This window comes from Camelina sativa, chromosome 3 (genome assembly GCF_030686135.1).
Source record: "Camelina sativa cultivar CO46 ecotype springtype chromosome 3, ASM3068613v1".
Taxonomy (NCBI): Eukaryota; Viridiplantae; Streptophyta; class Magnoliopsida; order Brassicales; family Brassicaceae; genus Camelina; species Camelina sativa.
This window is the reverse complement of record NC_141882.1, coordinates 5,181,860-5,207,637: the sequence shown is the minus strand read 5'-3', so window position 1 is coordinate 5,207,637 and position 25,778 is coordinate 5,181,860. Positions and strand designations below refer to the sequence as shown.

At 34.8% G+C, this 25,778-nt stretch overlaps 6 protein-coding genes, 2 long non-coding RNA genes and 1 other non-coding gene across 9 annotated transcripts; 4 read left to right on the top strand and 5 right to left on the bottom strand.

Annotated features, from left to right (window-relative positions):
• The first annotated feature begins 185 nt into the window (after positions 1–185).
• Positions 186–2,451, top strand: LOC104778697 (mitochondrial import receptor subunit TOM40-1-like). The gene is made up of 10 exons (XM_087497168.1): positions 186–255; positions 850–928; positions 1,040–1,094; positions 1,203–1,301; positions 1,384–1,431; positions 1,527–1,547; positions 1,759–1,881; positions 1,951–2,019; positions 2,119–2,202; positions 2,302–2,451. The coding sequence occupies exons 1-10, from the start codon at positions 186–188 to the stop codon at positions 2,449–2,451; spliced, it is 798 nt and encodes a 265-aa protein (XP_087353294.1).
• A 1,656-nt stretch (positions 2,452–4,107) lies between these two features.
• On the top strand, positions 4,108–5,052 carry LOC147946602 (uncharacterized). The gene is made up of 2 exons (XR_015595195.1): positions 4,108–4,239; positions 4,347–5,052. It is a non-coding gene; the product is annotated as an uncharacterized LOC147946602 (long non-coding RNA).
• A 722-nt stretch (positions 5,053–5,774) lies between these two features.
• Positions 5,775–7,409, bottom strand: LOC104771785 (uncharacterized). Its single transcript, XM_010496367.3, has 3 exons — positions 7,265–7,409; positions 6,882–7,158; positions 5,775–6,104 (listed from the first exon to the last, which is right to left on the bottom strand). Exons 1-3 carry the CDS (start codon positions 7,305–7,307, stop codon positions 6,056–6,058), a joined length of 369 nt encoding a protein of 122 aa, XP_010494669.1. The 5' UTR covers positions 7,308–7,409; the 3' UTR covers positions 5,775–6,055.
• Positions 7,410–7,689: 280 nt separating this feature from the next.
• LOC104771721 (uncharacterized) lies at positions 7,690–8,664 on the bottom strand. The gene has a single exon (XM_019239694.2). The coding sequence runs from the start codon at positions 8,635–8,637 to the stop codon at positions 7,690–7,692; it is 948 nt and encodes a 315-aa protein (XP_019095239.2). The 5' UTR covers positions 8,638–8,664.
• A 4,076-nt stretch (positions 8,665–12,740) lies between these two features.
• On the bottom strand, positions 12,741–14,390 carry LOC109130237 (uncharacterized). The gene has a single exon (XM_019239691.2). The coding sequence runs from the start codon at positions 14,257–14,259 to the stop codon at positions 13,192–13,194; it is 1,068 nt and encodes a 355-aa protein (XP_019095236.1). The 5' UTR covers positions 14,260–14,390; the 3' UTR covers positions 12,741–13,191.
• A 2,965-nt stretch (positions 14,391–17,355) lies between these two features.
• On the top strand, positions 17,356–17,551 carry LOC147946601 (U2 spliceosomal RNA). The gene has a single exon (XR_015596070.1). It is a non-coding gene; the product is annotated as a U2 spliceosomal RNA (small nuclear RNA).
• A 383-nt stretch (positions 17,552–17,934) lies between these two features.
• Positions 17,935–18,464, bottom strand: LOC147946600 (uncharacterized). The gene has a single exon (XM_087499427.1). The coding sequence runs from the start codon at positions 18,311–18,313 to the stop codon at positions 18,086–18,088; it is 228 nt and encodes a 75-aa protein (XP_087355553.1). The 5' UTR covers positions 18,314–18,464; the 3' UTR covers positions 17,935–18,085.
• Positions 18,465–19,236: 772 nt separating this feature from the next.
• LOC104771738 (uncharacterized) lies at positions 19,237–23,407 on the top strand. The gene is made up of 13 exons (XM_087508433.1): positions 19,237–19,953; positions 20,150–20,906; positions 20,981–21,116; positions 21,207–21,327; positions 21,405–21,494; positions 21,584–21,883; positions 21,968–22,147; positions 22,253–22,339; positions 22,417–22,488; positions 22,576–22,668; positions 22,740–22,847; positions 23,026–23,094; positions 23,202–23,407. Exons 1-13 carry the CDS (start codon positions 19,702–19,704, stop codon positions 23,274–23,276), a joined length of 2,340 nt encoding a protein of 779 aa, XP_087364559.1. The 5' UTR covers positions 19,237–19,701; the 3' UTR covers positions 23,277–23,407.
• Positions 23,408–24,285: 878 nt separating this feature from the next.
• Positions 24,286–25,322, bottom strand: LOC147946599 (uncharacterized). Its single transcript, XR_015595194.1, has 2 exons — positions 25,081–25,322; positions 24,286–24,674 (listed from the first exon to the last, which is right to left on the bottom strand). It is a non-coding gene; the product is annotated as an uncharacterized LOC147946599 (long non-coding RNA).
• Positions 25,323–25,778: the final 456 nt, after the last annotated feature.

The window sequence follows — 25,778 nt, the reverse complement described above, 5'->3', positions numbered from 1 at the left end:
GATGACATGTAAGTTTCTATAATTCTATTACACATATAATAACGTCATGGATATTTTACCTTTTCTCTCTTCTACATTTCCTTTTCTCTCTTTGGTAAAAGCCTTGCGTTGCAATGCAAGCAAAAGGCTCAAACAAACTTGAAAAAAACCTTCCTTTTAGTTCTTCGTCTCTACTCTCTACCCCCATGACGATAACGGCGGCGATGGCGGATCTCTTACCACCGTCTACAACGAAACAAGCCGATGAGAAAGATGGTTACTCGAGCCGCTTTTGTCCTATAATATATGACAATATCGATAAAGAAGCTGACAATAAGTATCATAAATAGCTTTTAACGATCGATATTTTTTTTTGTTCTTTGTAATGGCTTCATGAGTTATTGTCGTGTTAGAGATTTAATTAGCTGTCTTGTGTTGTTTGTGTTGGCCAAGTTCGAGCACTCTAGGCCATGGGCGGAGCTAGGGTAGAAGCATGTGGGTCAACTGATCCTGGTGAAATTTTAAATTTAGTTGAATTTTCAGGAAAAAAATCAAACTGACACTGATAAAATAGCAGAATTGACCCCTATAAAAAAAATTAATAACACAATTGACCTCTTAAATTATATTTTGACCCTGATGAATTGAATTCCTAGCTCCGCCACCAGTACTGTTTCGTTTCTAATTGTTTTTCATGAATCGTTTTAAGGTGGTCTTACGAGATTTACATATTACTAGTAGAAACTATCTAGTATGATTTAAATTGTTCAATTCGATCCGGATTTGATTCAAAAGTCTGTCTTAATTCTTGGTAGTCAACAAACGTCATTTTGTCAACTATCGTTGTAACCAGTATTTATTTCTTTGCAGTTTCTTTAAACCCAGGTTATTTCAAGGGTTTTAATGTGAACTACTCCCCAGCCTTTTTTAATAAAAACTTTGATATCAGGTGAGATTGTGTTCAGGTTTTACAGTCATATATATTTGCAAACAGTTATTTTCCATTTCTTTTGGTGTTTGTTTCTCGTTAATTAAGCCCGTTTATACTTGTGTCAAACAGTTCATCGATGGGGCCAAAACATTATGCGTTTCGTGCTTCCTACTTGTTCTCAAAGGTTTTATTTGGGTCGTGTTATTGGATTATTTAATGAACATTACCTCTTTTTTTTCTTTTTCTTTTTTCTTTCTTTATGGAAATCAAAAGATAAAATGTATTGTTGCAGGTCGTCTTCTTTAAAGGAATTGTTACTCATGATAGACTAACTGCGAGTGTGATAGCCCCTATCATGAGCGAGCAGTTGTTTATGCTTTCATTTATTGATGTAAGTGTTGCAACTTGCAACTAAGGATAATGTGATTATTCGATGGTGTATCTTCTCTTGACATTCTTACATTCTTTTCCAGCTGAGAGAGGCACGTTTGTACGAGACACTACTCGGCTTTTATTACTTGGTCAGGAACTTATCTCTTATTTGAATCTTTGTGATGAATGTTTGATGAATAATTTCTTTTAACTTTTTCTTGTAATTTGGCTCACATTTCTGTAGGCTCCAAACAATAGGGTTCAAGTTCAACTCTAGAGCACGGGTCTAATTCGAGCAACATATATCAAGGTAAATTTGCTACTCTCAGTTTGTGTTCTAAGCTTTTTTAATACTTCAATAACAATTAGCTCACATATACAACAGAAAATAAGAAAAAAAAAAAGACTGTTTGCATCATAATGTTACTAATTTTACTGCAAAAATTGCTTCTTCTTATTTTTAAATTGTTGTACAGCGTGTGACACCCCGTCTATATTTGGCTGGTTATGTCTCATCTTCGGGTGGTCATTTCTTCTGGACCAGGGTGCCTCAAGAGACGTCTGTAGGCTATGCTGCAAGATACGAGACCGATAAGATGGTAATGCTTGATTGATAGAAACTATTTGGATCATTTTTTATATAATTGACAACTTTTCTTTATGAACAGGTGGCCTCTGCTAAAGTTGAAAGCAGTGGTGATGTACTTATGACCTACGTTCATAAGATTTCAAAGAAGGTAATGGGGCATTCTCATTTAATTTTCTCTTTAAGCTAGCTCGATGAGATAATAATAATCATGACAGATAATAATATGTATCTTTCTGCTCATAATCAGGTTTCACTCGCCACTGATTTTGTGTACAATTGCTTTTCAAGAGATGTTGGAGCTAGTGTTGGGTATGACTACAAGTATAGACTGGTAATATTCTTGTTTTTTTAGAGATGTAATGGAATTGAAAACAAAGTTTTATATAAATCCGTTTTAATTCTAGTAATATGAGGTTTTGTTTTGTTTCAGTCTCGTGTCCAGGGAAAGATTGATTCTAACGGTGTTGTATATGCACATCTTAAAAGAAAATTGAATGTGGGACTCAGGGGTCTTCTAACTGCAAGTTTGGATCTTAAGAACATGAATCAGAGGCTTGGTTTGCGCTTACCATATGGTTAAGAACTGCGGAAAATATGTCACTATATACGTGATATGAACGTACGTGTAGATGACTGGAGAAAAGAATCAACTACTACTACTAGAACATATTGAATTCACAAGTTGTTGAAAATTTTACGTATGTGAGACTTTTGAGAAGATACATACGAATATGAATGTTATAATTCTTTTTGACTTCGTATGATTAGTTTGCATTTATTAGAGATTCATGATGAAGTTGCAAAAATTGACGATTTTGAGAGATTTTTTTAATAGAAAACCCCTTTCAGGAATTCTAAAAACAAAACGCGGAATCATTCATTCATTATTCAATACTCTCTTTCTACTCTGTTGGTGCAAGACATGCTTCTAAATTTCATCTCTTTTTTGCTCAATGATGCATATCAACAATAAGCTGCAATTAACAAACAGTCCAAAAAAAGACTGAATCATGCAAGATGACACCTTTCTCATTAACCTCTTGTACTTTGTTTCCAGCTCGAGAGAAGGTTGATAAACTTTACCTCTACCGAACAGTGATTGGGACTAGAAAAAATGCACCGCCATATGTTAGGATTCTTTTAGGCATGCATTTGATATTGTTCGTTAGCTCTTTCTTCAATTTTAGGTTCTTCAGACCATTATGGATTCTTTTAGGCATACGGTTAAGTATATCATAAATCGCTTTGCCGATCTATATATTTTTTCTTCTAATATTCTAATTCTTTAGCTTTCCCCTGTACATTGAATTCCCCGGATATCTCATCAGTCTATGGGTTTCTTGATCAGTGTGTTGGAATAGGAAAATTGTATTGTCGTGTTAGAGATTTAGCTGTCTTTGTATTGGCCAAGTTCGAGCACTTTTCTTGATCACTTCTCCTAAAATTAATCACTTCTCTAACAACTAATTTTTTTGATACTTTTAGCTTCCACATACCTCCTAAAATCAAATGATATTATGTAAATAAGATCTGACTTTGTTAGCTTGGTAAGAAATAATCATTCTTAATGTAACTAAACAAAAAAGTTGTAAATACCATATCATTAGTTAATTTTCATTACATTAAATTAATGTAGTCCTCTATTATTAATGACATGTAAGTTTCGATTACACATACTATATTAACGCAGCCTTGGGACTTGGCAACGCGTCTTTTCTTGTTTGTTTATTACTATCGGTTATTTTTTTTTCTCACTGTCACCAGTTTAGTAAGTATGATTGGTCAAATTATATATTAAATCCTTTATTAGGGAAAAAATTGTCGCATTTAGACATTTCTATATTAAAAATGCCCCATACGAAACTGTATTCCCTAATTATGATTTTGTCACACGTTTTCTTTCTGCTAATTTTAATCAAACTTTGGCTATTTATCTAATCAATCATTTTCAGAAAAACTCGTGTTAGTCGATTAAATGTACTGCATATATTTTTGTTTCTATTTTTTTGGGTTTAAATCTACTATATACAACATTTTTTTTTTTTGTTTGGAGCGAAATATATTAACGGGAAATAGACTCGCATAAATGGCCCAGGCCCAAGAAAGTTTTAGCTGATATATACCCCCTTTAATAAGTAAATATATGTTTTAACGGTTGAGATTAAATTCAGAATTTCAACGGTGTCGATCAGTTTATAGAAAAAACGAACAAGGCCCTTTTACGGCCCAATCAACAGTTTGTCTTTTCGTCTTCCACTTGATCGACTTGACATGGTGACCGGAGAAGAAGGTCTCTCTTGGTGTCGGGTACTAAAATGGAAAAGTTTGAAATTTCGAGGCGGGAGATTTGCGCTAAATCGCTGATAGGGTTTGTAAAATTCGTCTTCCTTGTTGCTTAATTGATGATGATTCGCTTCTTATTCAAATATTTACGTTTCTCTTTCTGTGGTTTGTCTCATGGCGTTCTTGTATCAGTGAAATTGCTAATTTTGGTCGATTATTGTAAGCTCCTTGGCTTGTCTTTACTACGAATCCATCGGGTATCCATCGATTATCATGTCGCTTATATTTATTTATAAAGAAATAATGTCGCTAGCTTGAACGTGTGGCCTATTGGCTACACACCCTTACTGATACTTTGACAGGCGGTGCAAGCTTCCTGGTTCAATTCCCCGCAATAGCGGGTTTGTAGAGAATATCACCCTTTTTTTCATTTTTTGAAAAATGTCGATTTGATCTTGTAATCCGCCTGTGAATTTCAATTTCATTCAATCGTTGAATTCAATCCAAGTCTCGCTGCCTTATCTCACAAAGATGGAAGCTGTTCTCTTCTTTTTCCGAACCAAAGCGTATGTCGTTTCGATTAATATAGATATAATGTCGCTAGTGTAACGAATGATCGTGTGGCCTATTGGCTACACACCCTTAATGTTCCTCCGACAACAGCAAAGCTTCGTGGTTAGATTCCCCACACGGGCGACGGGTTTGAAGAAATATCCCTTTTTTTTTTTCTTCTGAAAAGTGTCTGTTCTCTTCTATGAAGATCCTAGTGTGTATATAAAGTATAATTTTCACATCATATTTTAGCTATTTCGAACAGATTTGTTTTTTGGTTCTTGTTTCCATTGCTACTTACTTGTAAATGCACATTATCAAAAAAGATTGATTTAGGTTTTGAACAGATGTCATGCTCATGAAGCTTACAAAGACTTCTGCATTAAGTGGCAACTCCATGATCTCTAAGTCAAGTACATGAAGATTGATTGAAATCAAAGCAAAGAAATAGTTGCAAAATCTTGACCACAAGTCTATGAAATGATCCATGGTTAAACGGATGACCCTGTTTCTAGAGATGATAGATCAGTGCACATGGATACATGCGAGGAGGAGCAGCAAGTGCATATTGGTCAAGAAAAAAACATAAACGAGAAGGAACCAATGGATGAGGAACAATTGCATATTGGATTGGTACAAAACATAAACGAGAATGAACCAAGATCACACATCTTTCTCATTAACCTCTTGTACTTTGTTTCCAGCTCGAGAGAAGGTTGATAAACTTTACCTCTACCGAACAGTGATTGGGACTAGAAAAAATGCACCGCCATATGTTAGGATTCCTCTCAATGGTACATGTTTGTTTTTGTTTTAGGGCATGCATTTGATATTGTTTTAGGGCATGCATTTTGTTTTAGCGCTTTCTTCAATTTTAGGTTCTTCAGACATAAACTGATTTCTGTGAAAGCTTGATATGTTTTCAACATTTTCTTTGTGCTCATAGTTTGCTGTTGTTTTGATCTGCCTTCAATGTAGGTTGCGTTTATCAAACTTTGTAATTGAACGAACAAAGAGGGAATAACTAATAAATGATATGCATTTTATTATCACGATATAATTCAGCCCTTTGAAAGAAGTGAAATCTGGATAAAATAGCAAAACTATGTTTTCCAAAATATCATATTAAAATTACAAAGAACATCCACAAGAAACCTACTTTGTCTAATCCATCCATCCATGATCTGGAGGAGCGCGCACTCTCTCAAACAAAGAGGTCAAACATTAACAGACAACGAAACATGATATAGTAGTGTACATCAGAAGACATAGAGAGTTATGGTATATGTTTTGATTGGAGATATAAAATGTTGACTTTTAAATGACGAAATCCGCAGAGACGGGCATTCTCAGAAGCAGCATTCCTCCAACACACAGCAACAGCAGAGAGCAGCGAGACTGCGATTCAAAATATAAAAGAGTTTCATTAGAGTGAGCAGCATAAGAAAAGCTGTGCAGAAGATAATAGACACTAGGAATTCAAAATTCTACCTTATCTAAAGACTTTTTAGTACATATATTTTGGGGTTAAGAGAATCTAAAATAATGGGCCATTAGGTAGTTCTTAAGAGAGAAACTAAATAAATTGCAAAGTAAAACGATCATGTCCAAAAAAATTCAACTACCGGAGTGTCAGTCACGAGATGAACAGTAAAAAAGGTGTCTAGACATGAATGAATAGCTCTAAACTCATCAGAACCTTCCTTAGAAGAACTAAATCTAAGGATTAATACACGAATCTCTAGCAGTCAAATTCCGATTTGATGGCCATCAAACAAAATGAAAAGGAACGCAAGTCTGAGAGTTTCCTAGTAGTTGTCCAAAATTCAACTAACATACACAGAAGGGAATCTGGTTCTGATCAGCATCATTTGATCAAAACATACTGTATTCTCAACATTCCCAACATTAACCAAAAAACAAACACTTGGTTCAACATTAACCAGTGATCCTTTAAACCCCCACACGTTGCTCCTAAAGTGTCACAGATCAATCAATTTTGTGAAAAGAGAAGCCAACATAAAGCTCAATCACAGCTTTGAACCAACACAAATGAGTTAACAAGAATCGAGTAAACAAAACAAAAGAATCAAGTATAAACGGAAACAATGATACCGGAAAGTAATTAAAAAGGCGGGGAGAGTTAATATAGGTTAGTAGTGGAGAGAAACGAACCAGCCACGGAGGAAAGAAGAGCAACCAGAGTCAGAATCTTGGTAATGGTGATGATCGTGATGGCAGTGATCGTAGTTCTGCGGCGGCGGCGGAGGTCCCTGATGATGATGAGGATAACCTCCTCCGGCGAAGTAACCTTGATAACCGCCTTCGTAAGGACGCGAAGACGGTGGTGGATACGGATATCCTCCGTGAGATTGAGGTGGAGGAGGATATCCTTCGTGATGCGACGGTGGTGCCGATGGATAACCCGGTGGTGGATAGTGAGATTGGTATCCTAAATTCGTCCGATCACAAAAATAGAATTGAGAATCGAATCAAAAATCAGAGAATCAGAAAAAAGAAATAAAAAAAAAAGCTAAGGGAGTCGAATCGAACAAAACCTGGAGGAGGATACGATTCCGGTGGGACTTTCTCGTAGCTCATTTCTTTTCTTTCTCTCTTCAATTCGATTCAGAGAGTTTTGGATTATCGAAAAAAAAAAAAAAGAGATATTTTGAGGAGGAGGGGGACCTTTTCAATTAAGTAAAGTCACGTGTAAATCATGCTACTCACGTTCTTATTGGACTTTTGGGCCGAAAATGTTTGTACTCAAAGCCCTTTTGACTTTAAAGAAGAAGAATGGTTCTGTACTTTGGTGTGGGACGATCAGCTTTTCTTAAAGAAGGAAAACATGTTGTGTATACATCAAATGCTGCTATATGTAATAATGTAACTCCAGGATTGTGTTAGAAAAGACCACTTGAAGGACTTTTATTATCTTTCAATGTTCTGAGAAAGCAATGATGTTTATTATACATATATAATTCTAAGAAAGCATATCCAAAAAGCTTTTCTTTAATCTACCATCCGATAACGTATCCATAACAATTTTTATAGTGGACGCATCAGCAGCGAACCTGCACCTTTTCATTTCTTCGATGAGTTCAGCTGATGTATTTATGTCACTACCTCGGAGATGTGCTCGGATTAGTGTGTTGTATGTACAACCATCTGGCTCATGCTCATCCTCTTCTTCCATTTTTCTAAACAACAGGTCCGCTTCAGACAGTGACCCTTTCTTACACAGTCCTCCAATCATTATGTTGTATGTCTTAACATCGGCCTTCACTCCTCTAAGAGGTAGACTACAGAATAAATCCCAAGCATCATCCACCTTACTAGCATTGCACATCCGATGAATAATAATGTTATAGATACGAATATCAAGATCCATCTTTCTCTTCTGTATTTTTTCAAATATTTCCAATGCTTTTTCTATTTCCCCATTGTCACACAACCCAACCAGCAAAATTTTGTAAGTCACAATACTAGGAGGAACACGACGAGAAACCATCTCTTGGAAGAGTTCTTTGGCAACCTCAAGTTTTCCCGATTGGCAAAACCCTTGGACAAGGGTGTTATAAGTAACTCTATTAGCAACCACTCCTCTCAAAGACATTTTGCGGAAGAGTTCCAAACTATCGTCAACCCGCTTAGCCTTACAATAACCATTGATAAGGATATTAAACGTCACAGTATTAGAATCACACTCTTTGCTAACCATCACGTCCAACATCTGGTTTGCCTCATCAAGACGGTTCTCCTTGCAAAACCCATCTATCAAAGAATTGTATGTAATAGTATTAGGAGCTATACCTCGTCGAATCATCTCATTGTGCATTGTTTCGGCCTCTAGAAGTTTTCCCTCTTTCACAAAATTATCAATCAAGGCGTTGAATGTGACAACGTTGGGGGTGATATTCCTTGTGATCATATCTCTCAGCAACTGCGCACCATATCTCTCAGCAACTGCGCACCATATTCTTCTTCTTTTTCCACTTTGTTACTAAAAGAAATTTTGATTTCCCACCAAGTTATAGTTTAATGCAGTATACCAATTTGACCACCAGTATAAAAGAGTTTTAAATATTTGAAAAATACCGTTTTTATTTATGTTGATTATCATAAGATTTAAGATGGTGCGTCGGTTGATGTAGATGTATTTAATGACAATAAAAAATAAATCATATTAAAGTATGCTTTGTGTCGTTTTATTGTTGTGGTTTGGGTAGGTAGTGGATTAAATTTGGAAAGACCAAAGTTGGAGTATTAGTATTATTTTAAAGGACAATTAAAACGGAATTGCAAATCAGAAAATGGAAATAGATGAGTTTTTAGGGAAGTCATTGAATCGTTGGCTAAAACGGCAGGATGTTTACACTCGGAGTTTAAAAACGGTGTAAAATGTCGTTGGAAAGAGGTTCATGAGCAACGGTGAAAAGTTAAAAAAATAAACAACTACATGGAAAAAGAATAATACAAATCAGACTTAAAATAGTATTAGTATATTTAGAAATTGTTCTATCTTTTTTTTTTAAAGTGAGCTTCGATGCTCCCCGAACGAGCATCTAATTCGCCTTCTTTTATTAATGGATGCATCATGCATGCTTGGTTGCTTCCGTAAATGTAACGTGCTTACTTTGTTTTCTTTCGTAATTGATTAAGCAAACACTTGAAACTATTAAATCATATTTCACCTTGTTTTTGTATTCGACAATCATCAATTATCAAACGTAGTGATATATATATATATATATATATATATATTACGTTCACCAAGATGAATAAGTAAAAATACAAAGAAAAATAAAGATGGATAAGAATTAATATAAAGTATGTGGAGACGTCAACACCTTCGAAAATGACCCAACTGATTTTTATTTTTTTTTTGTTTTCCCTTTTTTAAAAAGCACAATTTTTAAAAGAAAGATACGATGGTTTTTTTTTGTTCTTCTACTTTTTCGGTTTTCGCTATCATATTTGACAAATATTATTTGTGTCTATTAATTAAATTATTAATTCGCTTCTTCATTATCTAAGATAATTTATCTTTATGGTCGGTACAAAAATTAATTTGTTCAGAGATTTAGGGGGAAAATGTGTAAATTAAGATTAGCGAATACCCCCCTTAGTCTTCGGATATTGTTAACCCTATGCTAGGAGAATATTCGAACCTTGGTGATAGGATTAGTTGGCCTAATTAGTGCCATAACTTTAAAGGTTTAATTATTGGCTTTCCGACTATTTATTTTGGACATGCTGATTGCTCAACCTAGCTAAAAGGCTTTACATAGTTGACGAAATTAACTTTATCATATACCAAAACAATGTACAATAAAATTACAATACAACAAAATAAAATAAGTTTAGAACTAGAATTCGGCCCGTGTTACACAGCATATATTGAAATTTTTTTGTTTATTTTGTATTTTTATTTAAAGTATTATATATGTGATTGTTTTATTTGTTTTAAAAGTTTTTTTTTTCTTTTTTTGGATGAAACAATATGCAATGAAATCATATGCTGAATATGACGTGGAAATTATATCTATCTTGTAAGATCTATTCGGGAATATCTAGATTTTGATCCGCAGTACACCGCAGATTAAGTTATCTGATAAAAAAAAATAATTTTTGTTGTTGTTAATTTTATTTGATTTTTTTAATGTTTAAAATTATGTAATTGTATTTTGATTGTTAAGTATACCACATATTTTTATTTTTGTTACAACATTAATTTAACAACCTTAATTAGATATGTCTATTCAAACATGTCATAGACATATCATATTTTTATTTAACCAGCATTAATTTATTAACCCATGTAGCACCAAATTAATGATATTTTAAATTTATATTATTATCTACTCAAACATGTTATGCTATATAATCCTGATATTTTAATTCGTAATATACCGCAGAAAATATTTAAATATATTATTAAAATTTAAAATGTTTTAAGATTTTTTTTTATAGAAATTGAAATACTTATAAGATTTAAACTTCTTAATAAGTTTAAATATTATTAATACCTTTAACGTTTTATAAGTTTAAATATTTTAAATTTTTAAAAAGGTTTAGATATTTTGAAATTTACAAAGTTATAGTTGAAATTCTTTAAAATAAAGAACCAGAATAAACCATATATATATTTTTTAATTTCAATGCATGCTGAAAGTCTTCTGTATTTCCTCATCCTTTACAAATCAAGATTACACTCTATATAAAGACTACTTAGTTACAAAGAGATTTGATCCCTCGAGAATATCGGAGAAGATCAGAGAAGATCTCTAACTTATGTTGATCCGTTATTGAGGAGAGTTTTGTGGACCTAATATTGACCATCGTTCACCCTCCCGCAGTGAAATCGTCTGAACACCGGACGGTTAAACTGGACCTGAATTCGTTGAATAACATAGTCGGTAGACCCTTGGTGAAAATGTCCGCAAACTGCAATGAAGAAGGAACATGTAGCACCTTCACCTGTCCAAGGCACACCTTCTCCCGAACAAAGTGGAGATCAATCTCGATATGTTTAGTCCTTTGATGTTGAATCAGATTGTTTGAAAGATATATTGCACTGATATTATCACAATAGACCAACGTTGCAGATCGGATCGGTATATGCATTTCCAGCAGGAGGTTCTTTATCCAACAAGTTTCAGCTACCATATTAGCTACTCCTTTATATTCGGATTCGACACTAGAACGTGACACAGTTTGTTGGCGTTTGGATGACCAAGAGATTAAGTTTTCGCCTAGATATACACAATAACCCAATGTTGAGCGTCTTGTGTCTGAGCAACCTGCCCAATCTGAGTCTGTATAAGCAGTGAGAGAGCCGATTGTCCCTCTATAAAGTTGCAGGCCATGGGTCAGTGTGCCCTGAAGATAACGGATGACTCGTTTTAACGCTTGATAGTGTGGAACTCTGGGATTATGCATAAACAGGCAAATTTGTTGTACCGCATATGTGATATCTGGCCTAGTGAATGTCAAATATTGCATAGCTCCTGCTAAGCTTCGATACTCTGTTGGATTATGAATCTTTTCTCCACATTCAGCTGTGAGCTTGGAGTTGACATCCACCGGAGTCGCTACTGGTTTATAGTCTTCCATATTAGCTTTAGCTATGATAGACTTTGCATAATGTGATTGAGAAAGCAGAATCCCAGCTTTGTTATATTCGGCCTTGACAACATATTCCAGCTCAAATTTTAACACTCGAAATCATTTCTCTTTCTTTCACCTGATCATTCAACGCCCAGATCAATTTTAACCTCTCCAATAGTTTTATTTAATAAAATTCAACACCTTACCCTACTATTTTCGTTTTATATTCTTATTTTTATTTAATTTGATAACAACACATTTATAATAATAACTAAAATTAAGAAAAGTTACATTATTATTTTTTAAATTGAAATTTTATATTTTTAGCTAATTTTTAATATAACAAAATTATAAAATATGAAAATAACAAGAGTTTATTAGAGAAGAATTTGAAAATATATTAGAAATGATGAATTTTTTTGTATTGGAATAAAATGAACCAAGTCTCTATTTATAGTGTGTAAAAAATGTTGAATTTTGATATATAAATTATTTTATAAAAAAAATATTTACTACATAATAATTAATTTTGAAATAATAAGGTAAAAAAAAAAATTTCAAAATCTTACTTTTCAATAAGAATACAACACATGTCTCCCTCTCCTAACCTTTTTTCTTTTTCGAAAAAAAAAAAACAAAAACAAAAACAAAAATTAGAACGAGGCATATGTGATGTGGGCCCCAAAAAATCAGAATTGATTCAACAAGGATGAATCCACGTAGATTTTTTATTTTCTTCGACACCCTCACTGCAGTAATGAAGCAGTTGAGGGCAATGGGACACGGAGCTTACAGACCAAAAAAAGAAAACTTATCGATTAAACCAGCTCAATCAAAGCTAGTTAGAGAAAGGTTGCTCTTGTGAAATTGATTTTCTTGTATCTTATTTGCAAGTGCTCAGAGCGCTGTTTAGTGTTTTGAGAGTTGTTTAAACAAGGTACATTGCAAATGTTACGACTCTAGTACAAATATGTTTTTGATACTTGAGACATTATAACTTTTGTTCTTTAACATTAAATTTCAAAGAATAATTCAGAACCGAAACAGGGGTAGACTAAAAGAAGAAGATACAAACACAACAATATTCTGGGTCATAGACTCATATGGTTCCTCAACGCAGCCTACAAGAAGGTAAGAAACGGTGTCGTCGTGTGGCATCTTCCTCCTATTCAACTCTTTCTATCCATTCTTCCTCAAGACTACTCTATGACCAATTCTTTCTAAGATGAAAACATTCTAAGAAGGCATATCCAAAAACTTTTTGTCCAATCTACCATCAGATAACATATCCATAACTATCTTTATAGTCGAAGCATCAGCAGCGAACCCGCACCTCTTCATTTCTTCGATTAGTTGAGCTGATTTGATTACATCACTAACTAGGAGATGTGCTCGGATTAGAGTGTTGTATGTACAACCGTCTGGCGCATGCCCATCCTCTATCATCCCATCTACCAGCATTACAGAAGCCTCTAATGAGAGTGGTGTAGGTAATAACGTCAGGGGTGATTCTCCTTGTGATCATATCCCTGAGCAACTGCGCACCATCATCCCATCTACCATCATTACAAAAGCCTTTAATGAGAGTGGTGTAGGTAATAACATCTGCTTTAAAACCTTTCACTTCCATTTCGTTGAAAAGGTTGAGTGCATCGTGGAAGCTCCCGTCTTTGCAAAGCCCATCAATGAGGATAGTGTATATGGCTGCATCGAGCTTCATCTTTCTTTCTTCCATCTTTCTGAGCAACTCCATGGCCAAGGCAGTTTTCCCGGACTTGCACATCACATTTAAAACCGGTCCATATGTAACTTCATCGGGTTGACAGCCATTAGCCACCATCTGATCGATCAAAACCACAGCTTTAGAGACTTTACCATTGAGACAAAGTCCATTGACCAAAGTGCTGATTGTAATGGCATTGGGCGTATGTCCCATTTCTACCATTCGATCAACTAACTCAACCGCTTCGGAAACTCGGCCCTTGAGACATAAGCCATTGAGTAGAGTTGAAAATGTGATAGTGTCAGGCTCGTAGCCAAGTTTCAGGATCTCCCCCAAAACAGAAAAAGCGAAACAAACTTTACCACGCCGACAGAAACAATTGATGACAATATTGAGAGAGTACAAGTCATACGCAATCCCAATCAACTCCATCTGCTTGGAGAGAACTAAAACGAGATCATACTGCTTTGTTCTGGCAACAGCACTAAACAATCTATTGAAATCAATGACAGTGGGAAGAGGACGAGACCTAATCATGGATTGGAACAGATCAACAGCATCATCTTCCTTAATATCTAAAAGCCCACTTCTCAATCTCTCTCTGTAAGACAGATTCCTATCGCTGAAACCAGAATAGTCTCGTTCGCAGCAAGACAAGAGTAAAGCAGTTCTCAAAGTACCTGACCTTCGGAGTTGACGTGTCTGAACCAATCCATTCATGACCCAGATTAAAGAATTTGAAAGAGGGAAAAATATAAATGGCACCAAAAGCTACGAAGACGATACGAAGAACGGAAGAACGGAAGAACGGAAGGGAGATCAATGGAATTATTTGGGAAACCTAAAAATCTTCAGATGATTGATAACCGGTTTGATATGCTTCTATAACCGGTTTAATGGGACGGTTCAGTTAAAACCGGTTATCATTTAGCCTTTGGTTCCACTAATATTACTTTACTTGTTGACAAAATGGTTTTAACCGAGTCTAACCGACCAACAATGACGAATCACACCCAAAGACTCTTCTAAACATTATCACACTCATATACATTACTTTTCAAATTTTATAGATAGGTTTGGACTCTTTGATTTAATATATTATTCATTAAAATTTTACAAACTTGATTGTAAAAAGACGGATTGTATAACGTATTACAAAATTCTACGACATGTATATATTTCTTTTATATACAAAGAATAACGTTGCATAAATGGCAAAAAAATCCTAATAAAATATGACACTTTCTACGTATATCGGGTTTGTAAGCTGTCTAATAAAGTGACTTGGAAGAAACATTACCATCTTATCAGTCTCGTATCTTGCAGCATAACCTACACCCGACTCTTGAGGCACATTGGTGCAAAAGACCTCACCACCCAAAGATAGACAGGGTGTACTGAAAAATTACTATCAATAATTAAACAACTTTTACAAAATAACGATCAATAATTAAAAGAACAACTTTTTACAGTAAACTATGAATAGTCTATTCTTTTTCTTTTGTATTTGCGAGCTAATTGTTATTGATTTGACGTATTATTGGCTGTTGCCATAATCTTTTTATACACCAAGTTCTTATTTTTTTTTCAGGTTTTGTGTATACAAAGAATTTGCAAATACTAATTACAGTACAAAAACAATTAATAATAGTGGCTAATGTCAGAAATCAAATTAGAAAGATTTGAAAAAGCTTAGAACAGAACTGTGAGTAGCAAATTTACCTGGATATATGTAGCTGCAGTTAGGCCATTGCTCCCGAGTTTAAATTGAGCTCTGTAGTTTAGAGCCTACAGATAGGAATGTGAGCCCAAAAAAAATTAAGTTAAAGAAACTATTCATCAAAACGTTCATCACAAAAATAGCAAACCTTAAAACAGAGATAATTTCCTCACCATGTATTCTAAGCTGACTTTTGTCATGGACAAACGTGACTCATTTATTAGCTGGAAAAGAATATTGTAAGAAAACACATTTTGTCAAGCTAATATACACCATTGAATAACTACATTATCTCTAGTTACAACTAATGTTTAAGAAAGTGCTAGGTATTAAAGCAAGCATGTCTAGCTCCTACAACACCTAATCACGGTCTCGAAGATCCTAGACGTTTTACAATATAAAGAATTATTTGATAGATAAAAATTATATATATAAATATCTTTTAGAAATATGAAAATAATAAATCGTAAACAAAAAATGGACTTTTTTAACTCATATCAAACAATATATGAACGTTTATAACTATGTATATGAAGATAAAACTAACAAATTTAAATTTATGAAGTTAAAAGAAAACTAAAACGAGATCTATGGGCGGTCGAGGCAGCCGTTTAGACGTTGCATGAGCGCCTAGTGCCCGCAATCTGTTGAACCATTTACATTTGTATATGCCCTCACAGTCAACTTATCAGTTATAGCGTATTTCACTGTCGCAGTTAGTCTACCATCAGTAGTAACACCTCCAGTAAGTGCGAGCTGCAACAAAAACACTCAGAAAAAAAAAAGAGAGTTCAGTTAAACATTAATCCAATAACACAATCATTCTTTTGATATCCAAATAGTTTACTACCTTTGTGTTCAAGTTGTAGGCACTAAGTCCATAATATGTTCCTGGCGCCATCGTTGAACTGTTTGACACAAGAATAAACGGGCTTAACGAGAAGCACCAAATAAAAACAAGGAAAAGAAAAAAATTGTTTGCAAATATGACTGTAAACAAAAAACACAATTACCTGATATTAAACTTTCCATCAAAAAGGCTGCGGAGTAGTTCAAATGTAAACAACTGAAATAATCACGGTTTAAAATATCTGCACAAAAATAAAAGAAAACTGGTTACAAGAAGTTGACAAATGACTTTTGTTGACTACCAAGAAAGACAGACTTTTGAATGCAAATCCGGATCAAATTGAACAATTTTAACCATACTAGATAGTTTCTACTGTTTGGGTAAATCTGGTAGCCTAAAGTGCTCGAACTTGGCCAATACAAACAACACAAGACTGCTAAATATCTCTAACACGACAACAAAATACTCATGTATGAAGCCAGACTCTCATCGGATATCTCCAACAATTTTTCGTTTTTCAACACATACTGATCAAGAAACCCATAGATCGATCGGCAAAGCCATTTATGATATATACTTAACTGTAAGCTTCTATATCGACATCTTCATATCCAACACGACAAGTGAGGTTCGAGTTATCAATTTTCTCATCGGCTTGTTCCGTCGTAGGCGGTGGTAAGAGATCCGCCATCACCGCCGTTATCGTGATGGAGAACTAAAAGGTTTTCTTCAAGTTTGTTTGAGCTTTTTGCTTGCAAAGCAAGGCTTTTACCAAAGATAGAAAAGGAAATGTAGAAGAGAAAGTTTAAATATTGTATACACTAAAATGCGTAGAGAAAAGGTAAATATCCAAAAAAAAAAAAAAAACAAACAAAAATCGTAAAATATCTAATAGAAGAATGGTGCAAATACAGTATGTTTAGGGAAGATTTTCGTGTTTCGAGGATGGAGTCATCGTTCTACAGTCTACTCAAACTATAAACTAACTCTGAGTTGACTTTGAAATACCAAAACTACTTCTACTCAAACTATAAAGTAACTTAAATTCTACATGGAGATCAATAGCTAACATGTTCTGTATTTTGTTATGAATATCTAACTATACAATTAGCTTCAGTAACTGGGCTAATTCTCAATAATTAAATTTGGGCCGGAAATTTAAATCCTCGATTACTGTTAATTTGAGTTGTTTTCCAAAGTCTCACACGAGGGATATAAAAGCAGTTCAGGAGGGATCGGGCAAATCATACCTTTCTCGGCCTTTTGGCTAAGATCAAGTGTAGTATCTGTTCTTATCAGTTTAATATCTGATATGTGGGTCATCGACCTGCACGATATTAACTCTATTTTTTATGGGGGAGAGTTCACCATGTCAGCTTGCTGATTGGACTCTCACGTGTCGCCTTCGTCTTGCACTACTGCGAAAGCCTGGCACACCTCACCAAAACACGAGTCCAATTTTTTCAACACAAACTGGTTTATCTTAACAACGCAAACCAGTAAGACCAAACACAACCGTTCTATTCGAAATAGCCCCCCCAGTCATCATTAGCTTGTTCGACTGGGTCAGAGTTTTTTCCTTTTAACCTTTTTCCTTAATTCCATTATTATTTATTGGTTTGAACTTTGATTCCGCAAGCAATTGTACAATTTTGTAGTTCTAAACGTTTGCTTGTACCAATTTATATTATTATTATCATACTGCTATTTTATTCGATGATTTAAGTAATCATGTCATTAAAAAAAATTATTTCAATTTTTATTTAACATTTCTTTAATTTGTCTATTCTATAGTTGTGAATCACACCATCATTCAGATTTCATGTTTACCGAAGAGTTGTGATTTGTGAATTTATAAATTAACAACATACTAATTTTAAGTAGATTGTTAAACCCAAGACATACAAGAGCTACAACTAATAACTGCCCATGCATATGCGCTTTTGAACACTTAAACTCGAACGCTTTGATGGTTTTCACGGCGAGAAGCAGTGGAACACAAAACTCTCATAAACACATGCACCACCGGTGACGAGAAACTCATTATCCGGCCGAGATGCCGACATCCGAGGATTACTACTGCTTCTCTTATCCGGTCTCTTGCTTGAACCAGAGCCGAACATCATGTCTTTGCCGGCAGTGGAGGCAGCTGTTTTCTCCATTCTCCGGCGGTTGACATATTCTTCGGATATAAAGACATCCATTGGGTTGTAGAAAAGGATCCAAGAAGAAGTAGAAGAAAACCTTTGCGGGTGTGTTTAGGGGATTAGAAAGATTATGAAACAAGTGTTTGGAGTTTGTTGAGGTGTAAGTTGAAGTGAAGAAGAGGCTGAAACTATAATATAGATGGCCCATGTTACATGTTTACATCTAAGATGGGGGTAAAACTGTGGGCGTGCGGTTACATGTTTTGGCACATATATTATTAACTAACTTGGACAGAATTATTTTAAATGTTTTCCCGTAGTAGATGTTTTCCCCCAATTCTAGATGTGCACTCGTGTTGAATGCTGGTTAAATATTTTTTCTTTTTTTCTTTTTGTGAAATAATATAATATAGATAACTAATTAGTCGAACCTAGTTTTCATGGATTCCATGGGTTCTTTTTGCAAAGGTGACATGATAGAACCAATTCTTCAATGATTTTTTGGCTCAATACATACATTAAACAAATTTTGTTACATCACGTGTACGCTTGATCTACTTATATATATATTGAGTCCAATAAAATATAAATATATACACAAATAACGAAACTATACGTTATAATTGATTGTAAGAGAAAAGAAAAAATTATTGCAAGAGAAATCCATATCAGAATAATAGGTCGCATTATAATAACGGCTAAAGCGAAGCAACAAAATGACGTTTCTCTGTAAAATACAAAAAAAAAAAAAAAAAAAAAAAAAATTACACCATTTGGATATTATATGATTGGGATTCTCGAGAATCTTACTAAAGCATGTGAAAATAGAAAACGTTATCAGAATTTTATATTCGTCAAAAATCCAAAACCTGTCCGAGGAGCCGTAAAAACCATGATCCACACCCACTCACAAGATGATTTATATAGAGAGCGACAAGTGTATAATGTATAAAACCGCTGTTCGGGCGGAACGTCAAACCACCCACAAGATGATTACATTTTTTTTTTTTTTTTCACGTGTCAGCTAAATGACACTTTTGCCCTAAGTTTTCAAAGGAATTTACGTCTTCTGTGTGAGAAAAATGGTTTGACGTTCAAGGAGAGTAAAAACGACGTGAAGTGCATCTCTAAAATGAAAGAACGGGAAAACGTAAAAATGCAATCGCTATTTTTGTATTATCAACCACGTGTCATAACCTCAGTGGTTTAACGAGGAAGCGAAATATAATTGCGAAGCTAAACTGATAAAAAGGATGCTCCTTCTTCTTTCATCCGCCATAGCCATTTCTTCTCTCTCTGTATCAATACTCCACACAGAACGGTAGTGGAGAAGCCAGAGTCTCGAGCCACTGTCTCACTCGAGTTATATACTAAAGTCGAGATTTTTTTGTTCGAACCCATGATTCTCATTCAGATAAATTATTATCTTTCGGCTTAATCGGGAAATGGACGTTCTCGCCTTATCCTCTTCCGCTTCCGCTTCCGCCGCCACGTCCGTTGCTTCCTTCGCCGGAAACTTCCCTTTGTTTCCTTCTAGGGTTAGAGTGAGAAGAGACCGGGATACTCTATTAGCTAAACAGAAGAGGTTTTTAGTTTCTGCTTCGAAAAGGGAAGAGCCTAAGCTCAACGAATGGGATCAAATGGAGCTCAAATTCGGACGTTTACTCGGAGAAGACCCCAAATTGACTTTGGCTAAGGTGAGATGCTTTTATTAAAAAACGTTTCCTTGAGTATGAAAAATTCAAAAAAATTATGGCTTTGGATTCTTTATTTAAAAACGTTTCTTTGAGTGTATGAAAAATTCAAAAAAATTTATAGCTTTGAGTATGAAAAATTCAGTACCCTTGTTCTTGTTTTGATGTTGATGATGTTAATTGTGAAATTTTAATACAGATAGTGGCTAGAAAAGTGAATCCAGAGGCTACTTTCAATGAAGTTGAGAAATCTTTCTACAAGAACAAGGGTAAAATCGCTGAAGTTGAAGAGATTCCATTGGATTGGTCAAAGGATAAGGAGAAGAAGAAATCTAGTTCCCTGGATGGACTGAAATTGGTAAAGCCTGTTTTGAAAGACGGAGTCAAGTTCGAAAAGCCATTGGTGAAGAAGCCAAACCCTGTTCTGAAGAAGCCACTGGAGGCTGCTGCTGCTCCTCCACTTGCTGCTCCTAAGGTGCAGAGGTTGCCTAATGTTATATTGAGAAAACCGAGTTCGTTTTATGTTAGTAATGGTGATGATGATGAGGAGTCCAAGTTGCGGTTGAAACCGAATCTGACTCTTAAAATGAGGAATGAGAGGGAGAATGAGAGGTTTAGTGACATGACACTGTTGAGAAAACCTGAACCAGTGAGCGTGGATATGGGAGACGAAAGTGCTGAAGATAAGCTTCTCTCTGATGGGTTAACTATGAAGGAAGGAGACCAAGAAGCTGGAATATATTCAGATTACACTCTTTTGGAGAAGCCAGAAGCGAGGCCCGTGCCTGTGAACTTAGAAGAGGAAGTAGGAGATAGTGCAGCTGCGCAATCATCAGAGATAGAAAACAACTCAGTTCAGGAGCCAGAAGCACCTGAGAACGTAGAAGAGGAAGTTGGAGATAGTGAAGGCGGAGCTGCGGAATCATCAGAGACAGAAAATAACACCATTCCAACTGGTACATAGATCAACTAAGACCTTTTACAAATAGGCTAACATGGAGCTGATTCATATGTTTGTTGTTTTATCAAGAAATGCAGCTTAACAGCGAGATGTCCTCGGGGCCCTCTGAGGAGAATACCATTAACAGTGATCTACTCGTGAGAATTCCTTCGAAACCAATGTCTCAAACCATCGTAGAAGCTTCTTTACAAGGGAAACCACAAAGGTTAATTTTGGTTTAGTATCTTGATTTTGAGGAATCGTCCTTTCTTTCTCCTTTCTTCCAGTTTTGACTGACTAGTTACTTCTGTTATAGATTAGATCCGTCATCTGCAGAGCCATCAGTTTCAAACAGTGGACAACCGTTAATTGTGAACCATGAAGGTCGTGAAGTTTCTGTTGAGCTCAAGGGCCCTCCTACCAGATCTTCCTTGGAGGTTCAGAACTAACACTCTTTTACTATTTATTCGTTCATAAGATAAGATGCCAACTCGTTTTGTGTGATTTTTTATAGGAAAATGATTGGAATAAGGCAGAGTCTCTAGTTAAGACAGAATTACGCGCGGATGTTGAGCTAATAAGCTCGAGCACAAGAGGCTTTGCTGTAAGTAAGATCTGTACTCATTTCGGGTTTCATGTCCTTTTTGTTTGTTAGTTAATTTGTATTCTTTTCTCATCAAACCCTTTTTACAGGTTTCATATGGATCGTTGATCGGATTTTTACCTTACCGGAACCTAGCAGCAAAATGGAAATTTCTCGCATTTGAATCATGGTTAAGAAGAAAAGGTGTAGATCCATCATTGTATCGACAAAACCTTGGAGTAATTGGAGGTCAAGATGTCACGAGTAAAGCTCCATCTCCAAATTCAAGCTTAGATTCTGATGTCGCTACAACGATCAATGGAGAAGTTTCTCCTGATATGAAGCTGGAGGATCTTCTTATGGTATATGACAGAGAAAAGCAGAAGTTCCTGTCATCTTTTGTTGGCCAGGTTTGACAAAAAAAAGTCTTGTAACTTTTATTATCTTACATGGGAATGCTTTGTTTCCTCCCTAAAGGTTTTAACACAATGCAGAAAATCAAAGTGAATGTTGTTATGGCTAATCGAAACACAAGGAAGCTTATATTTTCGATGAGGCCGAGAGAAAATGAAGAGGAAGTTGAGAAAAAACGAAATCTTATGGCTAAGCTTGGTGTTGGGGATGTTGTGAAGTGCTGCATCAAGAAAATTACCTATTTTGGTATTTTCTGTGAGGTACTATATCAGAGTTTATTATATGTTTGTAGTAGCTTCTTGCTAATAGAACTGCAAGAACAGAAAACAGTATGTTGTGTAACACTAAAAAGTCTGGTTGAACAGCTAGAAGGTGTACCTGCATTGGTTCACCAGTCCGAAGTTTCGTGGGATGCAACTTTAGACCCTGCTTCGTATTTCAAGATTGGTCAGGTAATATCTCGAGCTATCATAAACTCTGCTAAGGAATAAAACTGTTTGACAAAACGTTTCTTTTTTGGTGTTATAAGATTGTGGAAGCGAAAGTGCACCAGCTAGATTTTGCTCTTGAACGTATCTTCTTGTCCTTAAAAGAAATCACGGTGAGAAAGAGCTCTCAAAAAATTATCTTGTAGCAATTTGGTAACTCATTTGATATAAATCTAAACCCATTTGATGTATTTATGCAGCCTGATCCTCTAACTGAAGCCTTAGAATCTGTAGTTGGTGGTGATAATGATCAGTTGGGGGGACGATTACAAGCAGCTGAGCTCGACGCTGAGGTATTAAAGACATTTTTTGGCTTTTTTGATCAAACCATTATTACGGGCTTTTTGAAAACTTTCTTCTACAGTGGCCTGATGTGGAATCTCTGATCAAAGAGCTGGAAATGGTTGAAGGAATCCAGTCAGTTTCAAAAAGCCGTTTCTTCTTGAGCCCGGGTCTTGCTCCAACGTTTCAGGTACACAGTTTAATCGCCTAAATATCTATACTAACCACGAAAACATCCAACAACAGACCAAAGCGCAGAGACTTAAGACTGTTGTGACTTTCTTAGCGATAAATGTAAAGTTTGTATGTTTGGGTCTGGAATCTAACATCTCTAGTGGTTATGTTTTCGTTTGTGTCTCTATTTGTAGGTGTACATGGCTCCAATGTTTGAGAACCAATACAAATTGCTTGCTCGAGCTGGAAATAGAGTACAAGAGGTAAAACAAAGAAAGAAAGAGAAAGCTTCTAATCTATATAATGGTTTGTTGTTTATGAATGTTGGATGATTCAGTCTTTTTTTTTGGACTGTTTTGGTTAATTGCAGCTTATTGTTGAAGCATCGTTGAGCAAAGAAGAGATGAAATCTACAATCATGTCTTGCACCAACAGAGTAGAATGAGAAAATATTGAGAAAGGGAATGAACGATTCCACCAAAAACATTTTTTGTTTTTTTTTTCTCAAAGGCTTACTACTGCTAAGTGTACAACAATCTATCTTAACATTTTGGTAGTACAAATTTGTGTCACAAATTTTGTCACCCGGGTCGGGTTTTTTAAGCATTTAAACCGATTACGGAAATCGGATCTTTCCTAATTTTGTTACACGGGTCGGGTTTAAAAAAAAAAAACCGTTTACGAAAAACAGATCTTCCCAAAAAATATAACTAATTACTTTTTGCAACATCCCTAAAAGATTATTATTGGAATTACAGATCTCGGATCTTCCCTAAAATATCGTGAGTACAAACACAATTTGGTAAATTCATATACGTATATTAATCAGCCTGGATCCATATATTCCTAATGATCGGATTACATAAATCTAATCTTAACTATACTCAAAATAAAGATATGCATTACCATTATTCCCAAAATCAAAACAAACAAAATCGCATGGATATAGTCTAAACTTGCGAATCAAGATTATATCCCACTCAAAATGAGAAAACCCTACCTACAACCTTGGAAACTATATATATGTGTCATTCGCACAACCAATAAGCAGCAGCTACACCACAATTGAAAACTATCAAAAGCATAAAACCCAAACCTATTTTAACCTCAATGGCCCCTTACCTAAGGGAAAACACACCTAATCATACGAAACTTTATTTTTACATTAGCATACAAACTTTTTGAGACTACCATGACTGCGCACGACAAGAATAAGGGTAAGTAACCCTGACCAAGTTTATTATAATTTGCGGATAATATGATCGTTTTTGATAATAATAACAACAAGTTTTTTTTAATCATGTAAAAGGACTGAAGCGTGTGAATATAAGCAATATGTCAGGAACGGATGTATTACGGCTACAACTTCAAGGAATGATCAAATAAATATAATAATCAGTCAATGAAAAGTCGTTCATATGCTATATGCACTATGCAATATGACTCATGTTTGGTTTTTCAGGCAACTGACGGAATTATGGTAAACTGTTTGATCAGGTTAGCAACTTACAAAGAAGGAAAGAAGAACAAAAAGCTCCAACCATCAACACTTTTCTTCTGCAAATCATTCAGGAAGTGAAAGGGGTAAGTAACACTGACTCCTTTACTGTAATTATAAATGCTTACTAATTGTAATATATAGACATAAGAGACATAAATAGCTACTTGACCACATATAATCACTTATTTTCTAGATTTTCAGTCTTAAGACAACTCGATTAACTTCAATCTTGCAGAAAAACTCTGAATGACATGAAAGATCATCAAAGTTTATTCTACAAGACATCAAAAATAAAGCGACCCTTTGGTTTACATGGTCCAACTCCAGTCATGGCACCTCCTTCTGAATAATATGTAGGTACACGTTAGTTTCTTGAAATTTGGATAACTATATATATCCTTATAGGTTTTTAATCATGTTTAATCCATTAACGGATTTAATTTGTTTTGTAGGAAACCAACTATTGGTTGTACTTCATGTACAAGGAAATATCAACATCTCAATATGTGTTAAAAGAAAATGAATTCCTCAAAAATAACTTAGAAGAAGAATTTTCTAATGGGCTATGGTCTCCATCTCTATAAGGTAACAATGTTCTTTGTTTCACATTCTTTACAAACCTATAAAAACAAAGTCAAGCATTTTCTATCATTAAACGAGATTTACTAATATTTCAAATTTATCCGATCAATCTACACACAAGAGTCAAGAATATATCTTTAACTATTGGAAAATAAATATAGCTTACTGGGAAAGATTGTTCGGTTGTCTAATATGTTGTAGATTCACCCTTGGTAGCGGAAGCTCTGGGATTCAGAGCAATGATCGAATCGGCCACGAATCTGGGGATCTCAAGAGTTATTTTTGAATCAACAAATTATTCAGACCAATAACCTATAATTCAAGCTTCTCGGATCCTCATAGTTTCTCCGACATCGCCTCCGGTGCTTTGTCTTTTGTCTTTATTTTCTTTCTTTCAATTCCTGGATTAGCTAATGAAAAGCCTTTTTTAGCATAAAAGGCCTTAAGCCTAATTGTCTTAATCCTAATTTTTATTTATTTTGTTTGGTATAAAGCCCAAATCTTTATGTTGATGAGGGAACTCTTGAAGATAATAACTTTGCGTTAATCAAATTGTTTTTGTGATTGTGTAAGTAGATGCATTAAAACTTCTATATTTTAATAAACACTATAATTAATAAATTTATTCAGATATATTTTTTTCTTAATATAATTTGAGTGGATCGTTTTCACCGAAGAAAAAATATATATTTTAATAGTTATATTCATCATGGTGCAATTTATGTGTATTTTTCAGTTTAAATTATATATTATATATTTAAACTAAATAAAATAACGATTTATGATTATACATACATATAAAATATTGATATATTTAATATAATTAATAATTATATATACATATAAAATATTGCATGTGGTGTA